Below are 16,989 nucleotides of genomic sequence, written 5' to 3'. Positions count from 1 at the left end.
TTTCTTGAGTGGCCGCTTGTGCTTTTCTGAGGAAAAAGTATTCCTATCTGGATGTAGCCCCCGAGCCTCTTGTTTTTCGGAACGAAGTGCTGGAGGGTCTTTTTAAGCTTAATTTCGGTCGACTAGTTTTAGGTGTTCGCTTTTAGCTACCCTCATCGGCGGGCTCAAGCGTCTTTTTAGCTATTTTGCTCTCGGCCGAGATGCTCAGGCATGTTTTCAGCCATTTTGCTTTTTGTTTCGGGTGTTAGCTTTTAGCTACCCTCATCGGCGGGCTCAAGCGTCTTTTCAGCTATTTTGCTCTCGGCCGGGATGCTCAGGCATGTTTTTAGCCATTTTGCTTTTTGTTTTGGGTGTTAGCTTTTAGCTACCCTCATCGGCGGGTTCAAGCGTCTTTTCAGCTATTTTGCTCTCGGCCGGGATGCTCAGGCATGTTTTCAGCCATTTTGCTTTTTGTTTCGGGTGTTAGCTTTTAGCTACCCTCATCGGCGGGCTCAAGCGTCTTTTCAGCTACTTTGCTCTCGGTCGGGATGCTCAGGCATGTTTTCAGCCATTTTGCTTTTTGTTTCGGGTGTTAGCTTTTAGCTACCCTCATCGGTCGACAACTTGCTTGATGTAGTCGAACAGCATGATGAAGTCGTCGGACAGCTCGTCCGAGTTGTTTGCTGATGAGTTTAACCAGACGAGTGACTGTCATGTCGAGTACTCGAAACAACTCGGAACGTGTTGCCGGGTTCTTAGAATTTGGTTGCTTGCTCGTGACTTGTCGGCTTGCTGTAGGTGGTCTTCTCTTTATTGACCGTGTAGCTTGTATTTCTTGACCTTCTCTCGTATGAGCATGTCGTATGTATAAATCAATGCACAAACACCTTTGGCTTTGCTTGCTTGCTTCCTTTGTTAGCTTCTTGCATGTCCGTGATGTATTCGTATACGAAGTCGTAGCAGTACAATTTGTTTCTGGATCAGAGTCATCGGACGGATCGCTCGCTTCAGTCTTGGACTGCTTCCGCGCTTGATGTAGTCGAGTTCTTTTGGTACGACGTCGTAACCTGATATTCCTCTGTTCTGCACTGATTCGGTACTTGTCTTGGATAGAATTGGCTCTGGACTTGTACGAACTTCTGTTGCTTGTTCGAGTAGGAGTAGGACTTGTTTCTGGGTTGGACTTGAATCCGTGTGAAGATGAGCTGTATATGTGCATGTCGTATGGATGGTGACATGTGATGTAATTCCTTTGGTAGAATACTTGCTTGCCGTGTGGTGCTTTCTTGCTTGCATGCTTCCTTCCTTCTCTTGCTCGTGGCTTCAAAGCAATTTGAAACGTATACGTATACGCAGTTGTATACGGTCTTGGACTCTTGGTGGTCGTATCCGAGTGCGGCTCAAAAACTATTTCCATAATTGACGCTTGCTAATCCCTTTTGGTTTGTACGGTGACTTGGTTGACTTTTGCAGGAAATCCTTGTTTCTGCGTGTTGCAAGCTTGCTGTTCGTAGCCTTACAGTGCTTGCGTTCCCTGACAGGTTCCCGTGCGGGTGCCACATCTATCTGTGGTCGTTGAGGCCGAGAACCCTGCATCTGGTGTTGATCGGAGTAGGACCGGTCGACTTTCTTCTTCGAACGATGGTGATGATGAGTGTGGACACGGCGAGTTGTTGACAAGATCGACTAGAGTTACGGCGAGTTGTCGACGGGAGCCGACGAAAGTCGTGGCATGTCTTGATCTTAAGGTCCACCGAGCTCTCGAACGCAAAGCGCCGAGAACCCCTACTTGGCGCGCCAGCTGTCGATGTTTTACCACCGGCAACCCGTCACGGGGTACCCGGGACGGTGATTTGTTCGGAGGGGTATCGGCGTTTGCAGGAACTCGGTAGTAAACGTAGGGAGGCAACGATTTGTACTGGTTCGGTACACCGGAAAATCACGGCGCCCTACGTCCAGTGTGGGGTGGATAGTATATTGCGCCCTGCGCTATTTGTTGTGGTTGTGAGTTCTGTCGGTTATGTCTGTCGCTGCCGATCTAGGGACCCCTGCCCTCCTTTATATAGTCCAGGAGAGGCGGGAGTCCTAGTCGGTTACAAAGTAGAGATCCTAGTAGGATTATGTGTAACTAGTTCTAGTAGGATTACATGTAGGGAATCCTAGTTGGACTAGGTCTTCTTCTCTCTTCTCCGTGGGAAACCCCATGGGTCCCGTATCGACAGTTGCCTTTAAAACACTCGAGTTTAAACTAGACAGGTCCCTTGTTTTAGGTTTCGCCTAAGTAAAACCAAACTAATTCTAACCAAAGCTATTTTACACGAGGAGGAGTCAAATTTTATTACTGTATACGAAAAAATGTGACATACTGTAAGGATTTAAGGAACGTACAAATTTGGCTAACCGTTGAATACGATGTTCGGTGAAAACGCGTAGCAGTGGAACGAAGAGCCACCATCTCATAATGGAAAAAAAAGTTTACCTGACAAAGAAAATGTCAAATTTTATAAAGTTCGATCAACAATTAGCCAAATTACATACAAGTTTGACATAAGCTTTAATTTGCATCAATACACTTATTTTCAAAGTGTCTCTGATATAAGTTTCATCTTTTGGTAAATGACAGCATATTGTAAGAGAAATTAATGGTCGAAATTTGTTCTGGGCAAAGAGAGTATAGAAAAATATTGTATTTATGATATCATTAAATAGGTATAATATAAAAAAATGTTTTATAAAAAAAATAACAATACTTATTTAATGTCATAAGGATTAGTACTTTTGTATGAACTTAGCTAAATACTTCATCCGTTCTCAATTATAGGATATTTTGACTTTCCTACAATATAGTGTATATTTATATACTCTCTCCGTCCCGTTTTATTTATCATAGTTGGTGTGCGTGCCATAAGTTTGACTCGATATATTAAAAATAAGTGCAACATTTGTATCTCCAAATAAATTTATTAAAAACTAGATTCAAAGATCTTTCTAACGATACTAATTATGTACTATAAATATTAATATTGTTTTAATATATATTTAATCAAAGTTGTTTCTTGAGAAGCGCAAACATTAGATATTTAAGGACAGAGGGAGTACATAGCAAACATCTTATAATTTGGAATAGCGGGATTGTTAAACTCTAGTTAGTTTAAGATAGATAGTACGGAGTAGGATCTATTCTAGCATAAGGTATAACTATGGGGGGATGTTTGGTTCCACCTTCTAAACTTTAGTCGCTGTCTTATCGGATGTTTGACATATGCATGGAGTATTAAATATAGACTATTTACGAAACTAAATGCACAGATTGAGACTATTTTGCAAGACGAATTTTTTAAACCTAATTAGTACTCATTGGCCCTTTCTCTTCGTCTCATATCGATGGATCTTCTCGATTGGAAGATCTCCCATATAGATAATACACATTCCAGTTGACCGAGCCTATATGATTTGACAACGTGTTGCTACAGTAAACATGTGCTAATGACGGATTTTTTAAGCCTAATTAGTCCATAATTTGATAATTAGACTTAATAAATTTATCTTATGGATTACTGACGGATTCTGCAATTTATTTTTTTTATTAGTATCAAGGTTTTAAATCTCCAGCTATAGCTGTTTGAGGCTGATCAAGCTATTTGTGTTTATGTACAAATTAGCGGCTATAGCCCTCTATTTAGTCTCCGCTATAGCTGTTTTATAGGTCGTCCGCTAAAACCCTTAGTCAGAGATTTAAAACCTTGATTAGTATCTAAACACCCTGTATGTCACACCTCTAACCCCTGGTACAGCCGTGCGCGCCCAAGAGCCGAGAAACGAGGAAGTCCAACGCCAGCAGATTCACATTCATGTATACTGGCCTGAAACCCGTCGCGAGGCCGAACAGGCCAACACGATTTGATTTTTCCGCAGGGCCCTGTCATCACCGTAGGAAAACGGAGGCAGAGGACGGTGAACCCGGACACGGCTCGCCCAGCCTCGGGCAGCACTGCAACGGCAGCAGCCAGACGCGACCGAGTACGACGGGCCGACCGGAGGCGGCGCGAGCGTCACGGCGCCGCCGTCTCCGTCTCCCGGAAGAAGAGAGAGGCGAGCGAAAGAGATCCCTCGCGTCCCGTCGCGGTCAGTTCCAGCCTGGGCCGCGTGGCGTCCACGACGGCCGGCGCTGGCATGCATTTTTGATTGCGGGTTGCGGCTATCTATAGCTGCTCGACCACTACGAGACGCTAAGATAAAATAGAATAAAGCACCGAGCGCGGCCGCCGACCTGTGCCACTGCCGTGCGCCATGATGCCTGCGCATCGCGGCAAGTGGACGCGGCGGCGGATCCGCCGGACCGGAACCGGAAGATATCCTCTCCACCTCCACCACCACCACCACCGGCCGCGAGGAGACAAAGGCGAGCGCATGCAGATTTTCTGCGACCGCGGAAACGTCATGGCCGCGGGCGTCGGGCGAACTCTCTCACTCGCAATCGCAACCGCCGGTCGGCAAGCGGGGGGTCGCCGTCGTCGATCGACGCACGCGGCACCTAAGTATACTTAGGATTCCTGTTCTTGGCCTGGATATTCATCAGACTTCCCATCAAGATTATTGATCTGGTGCACCTTTTTCCAGCTCGAGTAGTACAGCCTTTTCTCCTTTAGATAGATTAGATTACACACAAGCTGAGACGAAGATAAGCCTCGGAAACAGAGGAGAAGAACGGGGTTAGATGGCCGTGTACTGTCTGTCCAGGTGCACGTACCAATCACCACCAAGCAGCTGGTGAGCTAACCCATCCATCCAACCATAATGGTACAACGCAAACACATGAATGGTTGGTTTAGCTGTCATGACAAACCACCACCAATGGAATGGAATATTGTACTAGTAGCTCGAGCTGGGCGATATGGCAACTTGCCAACCATATATAATTTAAATAATTATACAAGGTATAAAAATGTATATTAGAGAGAGAGATTTGTGATTGCAGCAGCACAACACACCAAACCGAACCCTATCGCTTCCCGCCAACTGGCCAACCACCGCCGCTACAATAACATTATCATCGCACTGTTCTTTTCATCCCACCTTCTTTCTCTGCCTCCCATGACCTCTCTCCCTTTTTTTCCAACGCTTTTCTTCCACCTCAGGGGGTCATGGATGGAATAATTCTCAACACCCTCCATGGATTCGATCGATCACCTTCTAATCTTTTTTTCTTGTAATAATAACAATAGAAAAAGAAAAACAAAGGAAGAAAAGAGAGAAGAAAAAAAGAGAGAGAGGAAGGGATTCTAGAGGGGAGATGGACCGATCCACCGAATCACCGCCGGCTGTCGCTCCGAGACGGGAGCAGATCAGAACCTGACGATCTTGGCGGCGCGCACGACGGGGTTCTCCCTTGCGATGGCGTCCCGGCCGACGGCCTTGTAGTCGAAGCAGCAGTCGTGGCGGTCCGAGTAGCGGTGCGCGCCGCAGAAGAGCTCCCCGCAGCGGCAGCGGAACCCCGTGAGCCCGACCCGCTTCCGGCAGCTCTGGCACCGGTTGACGGAGGACGACGCCGACGACGGAGACGTCCGGGCCGGGCTGGACGGAGACGGTTCCGCGGGCCGGTCGGCGAACACCGCCGGCGCAGACGGCCTCGCCTGCTGCTGCTGCTCGTCGAACTGGAACACCGGCGGCGAGACGGAGGCGGAGGAAGCCGTGGCGGCCTGGAAGCAGGCCTGGCAGAGGTTGTTGGTGGCCGGGTTGCCCGGGAAGCCGCAGCTGTTGGCGCACAGCGTGAGCTCCGGCGCGCGAACCTCCGTGGGCTCCTCCACCTTCTTGTCGCGCTGCGCCATGAGAGGAGTAGAAGTTGCTGTGACGCGGCGGCTCGGCGTGGTTCAGAGTAATTAAAGCCCCGGCAGGCGGCAGCAAGGAGCCTGTGTGCGGAGAGGCAGGTAAGCTACCGCCGACCAGGTGAGGTGAGGGTGGGAAATGGGGTGGGGGAGGAGGGGGAAGGGGAGGCCCTTTTATCGCGGGGAGAGGAGAGGGAGGGAGACGGGCGGCCAGGCGTACGCGTTCTCCGGGCCGACGCGCGACAGCGACAGCGACGTGTGGTGTGCCCGCGCTGGCTTTGGCGTGGCGCGGAACGGAACGGCGGTGCTGCCCCTGTGGGTCTCGGCTCGGTGTGTTGCCTGTCGCGGACGGACGGACGGACGGCGTACGGGTGGACTCGGCTAAGCAAACGGACTTTTGGGCCCGTGTGCTTACCGGGTGAAAACCGGACTGGTTGGAGGCGGTCTTTTGCTTGGAAAGTACTCCTAAGGAGATTGCTGTGAATGATGCAAGCGGGTGCGCATGTATTTCTTGCCTTGTGTGGGTGTGGGATACGTACGTCGTGATGTGCATAGGTGGACCTGGGTACGGACGGTGAGGATTTGGTGTCCTTTAGATTTTTGGGTTTGGATCCATGCTACGCTTAGGCCCTGTTTAGATCCCACCCAAAAACCAAAAATTTTCAAGATTCCCCGTCACATCAAATCTTGTGGCATATGTATGGAGCATTAAATGTAGGTAAAAAGAATAACTAATTGCACAGTTTGCCTGTAATTGGCGAGACGAATCTTTTAAGCCTAAATAGTCCATAATTGGACAATTTTTGCCAAATACAAACGAAAAAGTGCTACAGTAGCCAGAAGCCAAAAAATTTCGGAACTAAACGCGCCCTTAGTGTACTACTTTTCCAGAGAGCCGAGAGTAGTCTCGGGTTCCCGGTTTGTTCAGTGATCTTTCCTTAGAGCAACAACCCAAAACTTATAGCCAACCTATCAGCCCACTCGTACAATAGTTCATACTTATCTGTCTCACAGGTTTCTGTGCATAAGTCAGCCGTAAGCTTACAGCCCGCTTTAATTCTCTCTCCCCTCTTTCCTCCACGTCAGCCCCTTATAATATTTGCTCTTAGCTCGCTGAGGTACTCTCTCTCCATCTCTAAATATTTGTCTTCCTCGTTTCCCGAGAAATAACTTTGATTAATTTTTTTATAAAAAATATTAATATTTATGATGTATAATCGATATCAATAGATAGATCCTGGAATCTAGTTTTTTTAATAAATTTATTTGGAGATACAAATATTGCATGTATTTTTTACAAATCTAGTTAAAGTTGTGACAAAAATGCAAAATGATAAGAGTAGAGAATAACGGACGGAGGGAGGGAGGGAGTACTTTCTGGACGGCAGAAAAAAGAGGCCGCGGCCGCGAGAAGCCGTTTGGCTTTCTGGAAATGGCGCGGCACGGTCGACATCGTTGCAGTAATCGGCGGCAGTGCTGTAAAAAAAAAAACAAACGATACCCTGGCTGCTGCTGGTGGCCGTACACGCCTCTTCGTCTTCGAGCCGCCTTATACGTATACGTACCACGAGGGGGACAGCAGGCAGGGGGCAGATCTACGGTCATACGGCGAGGCGGTAGAGGCGCCACGTCCCGTCCGCCTTGCCTGATTGGTGTCCCGTGCCCCTCCCCTCGAGCCGAGCAAGCAAGCCGCCGCCCAAAACTGACCGGCCGGTCGGCCCCCGGCGCACCCGAAACAAAAGAAAAGGAGAAAAAGGCAGCCGCGCCGAACGAAAACCATCGGCCCCGCCGCCCGCCCGCTTGTCATAGGCGGCCGCACGGGAGAAGCCGGTCTCCCGGATGCGTCTCGGCGACCCGCACGTTCCGCCCGAGCCCCGGGCCGCGTACGCACCGCGGTCGCTGTCCACCCGCCCCGTGTGCGCCGCTAGCTGTGGCTTGGCGGATCAGCATTAGGCGCAGCGCAGCGCAGCAGCAGCCCAGCTGCTTCGTAACCCCACATTTCCCTTGTGCGTGCTAGCGCCAGCACGCCACTAACTAGGCACGTGATTACCACCGCTGTTGACAGTTGACGCCATAGTGGTTTTTTTAATTAAGCTTTGGTCCGCAGTCGGCACGGGCAGGTTTACGTTTACCATGGGTGGTTAGTAGGAGTACGCTACGTTCTACGTTATAAACAAGCTTCATTTGCATCCCTGTAAAAGCCATAACCATCATCATCATGGCTCTAAGGCCCCGGGCCCAGCACTATGTAACCAAACTAGGAGAACCAGGATAACTAGTTTGGGGATACTCGATACGATCGACACTCCGGCCACCGCCGACGCCCAACGCCAACGGCGCGGTTTCAGTTCTCAGATCGAGTTCAAGGTTCAACTTCGGAAACACGCAATACATAAGGAGCCAGCTGGTCTCCTTCTCGCCAGTTACATGGGCCTAGGAAATAAGAATTGTAGACGCGTGCGTTGGGCTTCCGACTCCTCTTCCTTCCCTGAACACTCCCAGCATCTTCAGGTTCGTGATCAGAATCGACTCGATCATTACTTGGAGCCCTGGTATTTGTGGCACACTTTTTTTTTTCTAGAAACAGTCCCACGCTGCCGCTTCCTTCAGCTTCAGCTTTATTAACCTGCCGAGTGCCGACTAAACTAATTCGTAGTATTCCCTTCCAAATGCTTATTCGTGTCACCACCGCGTAGGGATTGGCTTGTGTTGTTTATAGCGGGCGTGGCGTAGTGGGCTGTCCGCTGCCCCCACACAGCACAGCAGGATCCAAATCCAATCCAATCCTTCACCTGCAAAAACAATTTGGGTCTATTTATTTTATCTCTCGTCTTCTCCAAGGACGGGACGACGTGACCCCCTCAAATGGACTTGTAGCAGCAGCGAGATTTTTAGGCGTCTCTCTATCAGCAGAGCGCATCCTTAAATCGCACCTACAGTAAAGGCTAAGCTGTGTCACGCAACGCAAGAAGGTTCAGGGGAGGTCAGTGAGGAGGGCCCCACGCCAGCGAGACCAAATCCAAGGTGATATTGTTTTCAATATCCCAGCCACGCCGGAGCCGCGACACATGCGTCTACTGCTTTATCACCATGTTAGCCGCCACAAGGGGGAAGAAAGAATCGTCTTTTTTTTCCTTTTTTTTTGTTTGCTTCATTCACTTCCCTCGGTGCAAAATAATTGGAGTGAGAGGGTGCAGAGAGATCAGCTGCTAATCCTTTGGCCAGAAAAATAAAGATCAGCTGCTAATCATGGTCCCTTTTTTATTAGCAGCGAACAGCGACTGCTTGCTACTTACCATGCGTTTTTTAAGAAAATGAACCAACAGACGGAATTGTCCCGGCATGTATCACACGTTCACACAGCTGCTTATTTGCAAAAGCACCTTCGCGAGTGAGGCTGTAGCTAGCCGCAGCGACTGTTTAACAGCCAGCCGAGAACAGCCTCACTCACGAAGTGGTGTTGACGCTCGATATTTTTTCCTGGCACGCGTACCCGTCAAACCTCAAGGCAAAAGTAGAACCGTCCTGGAGCCAAAAATGTCAGGCCTGGTTTGATGCCGTGTCCATGACTTATCACCCATGATGCAACTGGATTAGCTCCACAAGGCACCCCCAGCATAACCTATGTTCCCGTGATGACAGAACGGTGACGCTCGGCTGCGTTGGAGAACCACTATCCGCGGGCTGTTTTTCCTTAACCCCGAACGGTGACGCTAATGCACGACGCAACACGCTTCACGTGCTTAGTGCAGGAACTTTCCACGGTTCAGCAGCACTAAGCCGAGAGCTGAGGGGGGCGTCACACCGTGTGGACGGCGTCTCTCCTACGGTTTTAATTAGGCACGATATGATAACTGCAGCTCCATGGCGCGGGGGCTTAGGCGTAGCTGGACTACATAGCAAGTATATAAATATATCCCGTGTCCATATACTTAAACCTAAAGCGATGCATTATGCATAACGGTTGCTCTTACGCAACCATACACGGGAGAGCCAAAGCTGTTCACCACACAACGCTCTTTGTGATTCCAAAGAAACAAGAAAGAAGAAAAGGCCATCAATATAATTTTCAGCCTTTTTAAGTTATAATAAAACCTCCAACAAATTACTTTTCCCCATGCATGGGCCACTAGTCAGTAAACAACTAATGGCTCGCTATATACAACTGATGACATGAGTAGCTGCATCTTGAATGAAAGCATATAATATGCAAGAAAGATTCAAACAGGTATGCCCAGCCATAAATCTATAAGAATCATGGCACGACATCACGAGATTAAACTGCATTCATCAGACACAGGATTTTGTGACTTAAAACATGAAATGTTGGAAATGCAATAGTCATTATAGACCACACAGAAAAAGTATTGTTAAACCGTTTGACAAGAAATGAATGTCCAACTAAAAAATCAACTATCAGTACAATAAATAAAACAGTTCATGTTGAGAGAATAAAAAAACAAAAGAGAACACCACATTTTTTGTGTTTCCTTTTTTTTTCTTTTTTTTTTTTGGTTGGGAAAGAAATTGATTCAGATAAGGGTACAAATAGATAGGTTACTTCTATACAATTGAGGCATACATCGATGATGCCCAGATTGTCACCAAATACCTCGTCCAAAATCTGCCCATCTTGTTCTACTTAATAAGCATCTTCCATCCAACACAACCAAAAAGTTGTGATTATTTCGAATGTGAATCCTCTTTCATATTGCTGGAGTCCATAGAAAATTGCTCAGGCTGTCAGTCTACTCGCATATGGGGAGGACCAAATCCAATTATCAGAATAGTCATATTCTGATGCCAGAAGGGCAGGCCTGGAGCAGTGGTGAGAGCTGTCTCACTGAGTCACCAAGTCATGGGTTCGAAGCAGCCTCTCCGCAGATTTTGCGGGGGGAAGGCTTGCCTCGGTTTTTCCCTTTCCCAGACCCCACTCATGTGGGAGCCTCCGGCATTGGGTCTGCCCCTTTTTTTTCATATTCTGATGCCAAACTCCCCCACATTTTCTTATTTTTAGCTTTTTGCATTTTCATGCTTTTTTTTGGACTTTCTTTTGTACAGAGCAGCAGGAAGGAACAATCTTCTCAGCTTGCTGTCCATATTCAGCCATTAGGGGCGATGAGTAAAAGATACCATTCGATTCTCATTATATCAGCCCAGCTATAATATGCTCCCCTATGTTGCAGGTGGGAGCACCTGTTCAGAGGAAAATGGCACACTCATGTCAGTTTTCGCACCTGCACTTGAATCAGTGCCTGAAGGCTCCCGTTTCCACTGTAAACTTCTAGCGCCAGCTTTCAACGGAGCTCGCCCTCTAAAGGAACCACCGGGGAGAACAGCTCTTGGGTATGCCATCCTACCATGCCTACCATATAATGATGACCGTCCACTGCCAGGCCAACCATAAAAGTGAGCTGCTTCATGAGAACTTCGCCGGACGACCTACATTAGAAGGAAAAGCAACCAAACATCACCTTAGTCATTAGTTTCTGGGAATCTAAAACTACGCTGAGCGGAGCAACAAGATGCCAGTATAAGAACATAAAACTTCACCAATCAAGAGAACTATCATCTATATAAAATTTAAACCTCTACCCGCATACCATGTTAGACAATGCCATGCCTATTGGTAGAAAAGTGCAAATGGCAGTCTAAAAAATAGTTCAAAAAGATAAAGAATAATCATACCTTGAGAATACGAGTCATAAATGATGTGCCATTCAACGACAACGCTCGTTCAGCTGATTCTTTGTGTAAGAACTCTACATAGGCAGACCTGTATGATAGCAGAAAGGACTCATTGAGTTCTCTACTTCTCTTCAAGAAATATACAAATATTTCTGAGTTCACAATTACGTCCCTTGCAGTGACATTCAACCATAATTCAGCTCAAAAACATCAATTCAAGAATTCAAACTTGAACTGCACAAATTACATCTGCTAAGAGCAATCAAATAGAGGGGCTTATGTAATATAATCAATTATTATAAATTTAATGCTCATTGAAACACTCAGCCTGAACCTTGATTGCTTCTGTTGGGTTTCAACTCTAGCCTACCCCAACTTGTTTGGGACTTAAAGGCTTTGTTGTTGTTGTTGTTGTTGTTGTGAAACACTCAGAAGTTTAGTGTAGTATGGTATAAAATGTCCTGACAGATCATATTCGCATTTTTGGCCATTGGGAAATTATCTACTGCTATAACTTGCAAATATACAAATGTGTCATATTGAAAACCTTACCAGTGTCCTAATAAACAAATTACTTCCAAAAAGGGAGTATTTTGTTTTGAGTTTTGACCCTTTTCCTTTTATTGTTTATCAGAATTTTTTTGGTTATCTAGAGACAAAATGCACATTATTCTCTTAGAACTAAGTTAATCTCAGCATGAAACAAGGGTGTTAGCATCATAGGAATTGGTGGGTGTGGTGATTGTATAATGTATCAGTTATGCTAAGATCTTTTGTAATTTCACTTTCCTAAAATTATAGATCTTCTTCTGGTACAGGTAAAATAAATAGCATGATACAAATCTAGCCTCAGCTATAATAAGCATTAAAATTTAAAATTAAACTGACCCTGTTGGCTGGCCCGTTGCAGCATTAGTGACAATGACTACTTTCAGCACTGCACCAAACTGGTTGAAATGGCGAGATAATGAGTCCTTGGTGGCAGCAAAGTGAACCTTCAAATAATTTGACAAGGTAAATAAAATAATCCAATGGCACAAAATAATATAAGGGTGATGAGAATACATAAATACCCACATTGCTAACATAAAGCGTTCTCGAATCTGCATCCTCCGTTGGATGCGCTGTACTATAGGAAACCGGAACTGCAAAGATGACAAGATATATTATACCAAGCGATAAAATGACACTGTCTTCAGATTAACCCATTCCTATTTATGATTGATCGTAACAATGACTTGCAGAGACTTTGCTGTACTAGTAACTGCACTTTTTTTCTTAGGTAAGATGATGGAGAAAGGGCAACATAGGTGATATTACAGCAGGAAAAGCAACAAGGGTTTTTAATCCCATGCAAGTTGGGATGTGGTAAAATAAAAATGGTGGACTAAATAGTGTATTACTGCACATTTCAGTTTGACACAAAACTAACAGGAACGATCAGATACAGTCAACCAGACGGAAGATTGGCATGTGTCATTATGAGCAGATCAGCAGATGAAAGGAAAAAAAACCATAAGTGGATCTTATATTAGTAGATATATGTGGCATACCAGATGGTGCAGACCGCTGAGAATCCTTTTGAACTTCTGCATGGCCTAATTCCTGAATGAAAGTTGGCATCAGTCAGAAGCAAATTTACCCAAGGATTAGCCCATACATCTATAAATTGCCAGGGCATATACCCACAAGACAAGAAAAATGATCATAGGAAATAGAAAAGAAAAGTAATGAACATCATAGTCAACAATATGCATGGAAGATGACATGACATGCCATTTTGTTTAATGGCTGAGAGCATATACAACACTAATAGGAGATGCCAACAACTGCTTTTTTTCCATCCAATGTTTCTTTTGCTGGAAGCAAATGAAAACAAGCATTCACATGCCCCAATTTAGTTCAGTAGAAGTACTGGAAAATCAGATAAACAATTCTGAATTTACATGATTACCCATGCCCCAACTGCTCTGCCATTTCATGAAGTAGCATATACAACTGCTAATTAGCAAGGAAAGGTTCCAAGGAAAAGCTCAACCTTGCCTTAGGACTTGATTATGAACTGTAAAAATCTATAGTCACCAAAGTCAAAAGGACATCTGGTAGAAATCTTAAGCATATATAATACAAACCTGACTGAAATGCAAGAAAATGGGTGACTCAAGATGTGGGAAGAAATTTAAACATAAAACTTGTTTTTTCAACATACAAGGCTGCTTACTTTGGCATTGGTAGCCACACTGGTGGCATTTGAATTCATGGGCGTAACATAAGGCTTCTCTACAACATGAACATCTTTTGGTGTTTCATAACTGGGAGGTTCCACCATATTTACATCAACAGAAACAGCCACAGCTTTACTTGCGGTTTTTGTTGATGAAGGAACAGGTTGCACCTCATCATTCACACTTGAGGGACTTATTGCACGAGTCTCTGGTTCAACATTGCATTGTGCCGATACAGTTTTCTTCTCTGCAAATGGTGAGAAAGTATCTTCATGTGAAAGAGAAGTTTGGTATCTTGTAATCCCCTCATCTTGGTCCATATCATCTTCAGAGCTCGAATCAACATTCATTCCAGCTACCCTATCTGCCATGGTCAGCTCTCCAGATTCCTCTTCAGATTCCACATTATTAACATATAGATCGGAATCATGTTCATCTGCGGTCGTAACTGGCTCAAAATCTTCATAATCTCTCCTCTCTTCACGAGAACGAGATGGCTGTTTCACAACATTCCCTTGACCCAATCGCTTGAAAACACTTCCAGTAGATCTAACCTTTGTAGAATCTGCAGCAGCTTCCGCTGCAGCTCTAAGAGCTAAAGCAGCTCCTTGTACCTGTAGCATCGGCCTAGTTCTTTCTGATCTTCTGTCACTCAAGTTGTCTTGAGATCTTTCTGATCTTCTATCGTTCAGGTAGTCCTGAGATCTTTCTGATCTCCTATCACGCATGTTCTCTGTAGAAGTAGTGGCGACTACAGACCGCAGACGCTTGGATGCTGGTTCAGCAGAGGTGCTGGTTGGCTGTACAGCTTTTACTGCATCTCGAACAGCAAACTGTAGAAGACGACGGGAAGCACCACCACCAAGCATGGGGCGTGATGAGACGTCTCTCTGTTAACAAAAGAAAACAAGGCTGATTGTAGAGGTCATAGTACCTAAAATAGTATAAGTAAATTTTGAAGTAAGGAGCAATAGAATACAGTAGAGGAGAAAATATGTGAGTGGACCAATAAAGGGCTTAGAGAGAATCAGTGTGATGCTCATCCCTAAGCGGTCAGCAGTTCAAACAAGCAATTTCCTTATCCAAACTTGGTACTCCAAATTATAAGTCGTTCTGGCATTTCTGAGTACATAACTTCTATTATGTATCTAGACATAACATATAAATCTAGACACAGCAAAAACAATGTACCTAGAAAAAACAGAACGACTTATAATTTAAAACAGAAGGGGTACAAAATATTCACAGAAATTCTACAAGATAAACTAAATGGACTGCCTACTCAGAGTTCTCCAAAATTCCAAACTAACAAGAACTGTAGCTTTGTCGGTTGTTTCTAACCGAAGAAACCCCAGCGTACTTATACTGAAGATAAACTGTCGAAACTCACATTGCACGTTCATGATGAACAATATTTGGTCTGTCAGTTGCCAATAAATAATTAAATATTGGTAGGGAATTAATTGTTGGAAAATGGTAATTAATAAATAATTGGTAAGGACTTAATTGTGGGAAAATGGTAATGCTATAGTTTCCACCTCATGTTTGCAAGTTGCAACTAATTTAGAGCTAAGAGCGTCTTGGTAAGTCCGAAGTGGAGAAATATAGATGGACACTTAGGCATAGTGCATAAATAATATGTGAGCAAAGGCAGGACATAAAAGAACAGAACAGACAGAGATATTGGTAAAGTAAAAAATATATAAAGATAAGCACAATGTTGCCAACTTTGCCGTCAACTCTGTCAACAACATAACATGTTATGTAGTTTGCAGTTGTGACCTAGGTAATAGGTAATACATCACACCTTTGTTTGCTGTGGCTCGTCATCCCTGTCACGCTTTCTGCCGTTTTGTTGTTTTGGAGGGTGTCGTATTTCATTGGACTTTTGTGATCTTTTCTCCTCCCCGTGAAGAATATCAGTTAGTACATTTCGAAGTGGAAATTTTTCATTACCCTCCCGACCAATTCCTTTCCATTCCCGTTTATTCCGTCTCCTAGTACTGGCTGCACTTGATTCAATTGTGTGCTCAGAATGAGTTTGACATTTGCTTCTCGGGAGCACATCTGATGATTTTTCTCTTCCAGATACTTCTTTGGGGGCTTCATCATCCTTAACCTCCTGAGTTTCTTGTGCTTGCACATATAAGTGCATATTTAAAGAAAGATGGTCCCACAACCTACAAAAGCAAAACGATATGAGTCGCAGATTCGTTTAACACGTGACGAGATGATATGAAAGCCAACCAAGAATATCTTTCTCTCTTCTAGCCATTCTTGCTGATGCATATGAAATATGATGCTGAATCAACTTGGGAGATATGCATTACCGTGGACTGTTTGCCAGGGAAAGATGAGAGTACACATTTATCCGTGTTTATGTAAGTTTCGAAAGTAAAAGTAGTTCTGATGTTCTCATTTCCATTTGCTGTTAAAAACTTATAGCAGTCTCCACAATGTGATTTCAATAAATACACTGCATGAATTCAGAAGAAATGTGTGAAAAAAATATTTCTTTTGGTTGCAGTGGGTGGGTGGGGTGGAGGTGGGGGATTCGTTCTCATGATTGATGTACTTCTCGTGAGTGGATTTATCAATTATCTCAATAGCAATCACGCTTATAACTTATAAGGACTGATCCAAAATTCGACATAACAGGTGTTTACAAGGCAAAGGTACCTAGATTCAACTAAACTTTCAAGCTACGTACATATAAGGAGCCATTCATGTGGCCTAGCTTTAAAATGTATTCAACGTTCACTAGGCCCTTGTAGCGCAAATGTATGTTTCTCATCACAAATATAAAAATACCATAGAATACCTAAAGCAAAGTATTTAGCAAGCACAACATTGTCAAAGCCTCTGCTTTCTGCCATCACAAATATATCAATACCATAGAACATCTACTGCGAAGTCAAACACAACTTTGCCAAAACCTCTGTTTTTTGCTGCCACCACAGTTAGTTGCTAGTTCCATTTCACATACTCGAAAGGTGCATCAGAGCTTTATTTTTTTATTGCTCAATGTAAACATATTTGTCTGAACATCGGATAGTGAACCAAATACTAGGGCACATACAATGTTGCTTGTCATATCTACGCTAAAATTGCGGAGACCATTTGCTAACTGTCGGTACAGAAAGTGACCAACTAATGAATATTTGGAGTTTTGCTGTACGTTGTGATCGGAGGTGGCCTAGCACTCAATGACACAGGATTTATACTGGTTCAGGCAACATGCTCTACGTCCAGTCGGGGTCGGTCGGTGACTT

The 16,989-nt window shown here is 44.8% G+C and overlaps 2 protein-coding genes across 2 annotated transcripts; both read right to left on the bottom strand.

Moving 5' to 3' along the window:
- Positions 1–4,865: 4,865 nt before the first annotated feature.
- Positions 4,866–5,952, bottom strand: LOC136530659 (zinc finger A20 and AN1 domain-containing stress-associated protein 11-like). The gene has a single exon (XM_066523380.1). The coding sequence runs from the start codon at positions 5,805–5,807 to the stop codon at positions 5,325–5,327; it is 483 nt and encodes a 160-aa protein (XP_066379477.1). The 5' UTR covers positions 5,808–5,952; the 3' UTR covers positions 4,866–5,324.
- Positions 5,953–10,851: 4,899 nt separating this feature from the next.
- Positions 10,852–15,897, bottom strand: LOC136530660 (protein gar2-like). The gene is made up of 7 exons (XM_066523381.1): positions 15,525–15,897; positions 13,714–14,607; positions 13,046–13,097; positions 12,570–12,637; positions 12,381–12,487; positions 11,493–11,580; positions 10,852–11,246 (listed from the first exon to the last, which is right to left on the bottom strand). Exons 1-7 carry the CDS (start codon positions 15,870–15,872, stop codon positions 10,980–10,982), a joined length of 1,824 nt encoding a protein of 607 aa, XP_066379478.1. The 5' UTR covers positions 15,873–15,897; the 3' UTR covers positions 10,852–10,979.
- Positions 15,898–16,989: the final 1,092 nt, after the last annotated feature.

The sequence above is a fragment of the Miscanthus floridulus genome, unplaced genomic scaffold, assembly GCF_019320115.1.
Source record: "Miscanthus floridulus cultivar M001 unplaced genomic scaffold, ASM1932011v1 fs_171_2_3, whole genome shotgun sequence".
Lineage (NCBI taxonomy): Eukaryota > Viridiplantae > Streptophyta > Magnoliopsida > Poales > Poaceae > Miscanthus > Miscanthus floridulus.
Note: the sequence above shows the minus strand (reverse complement) of the source record. Positions and strands in the feature narration are given on the sequence as shown.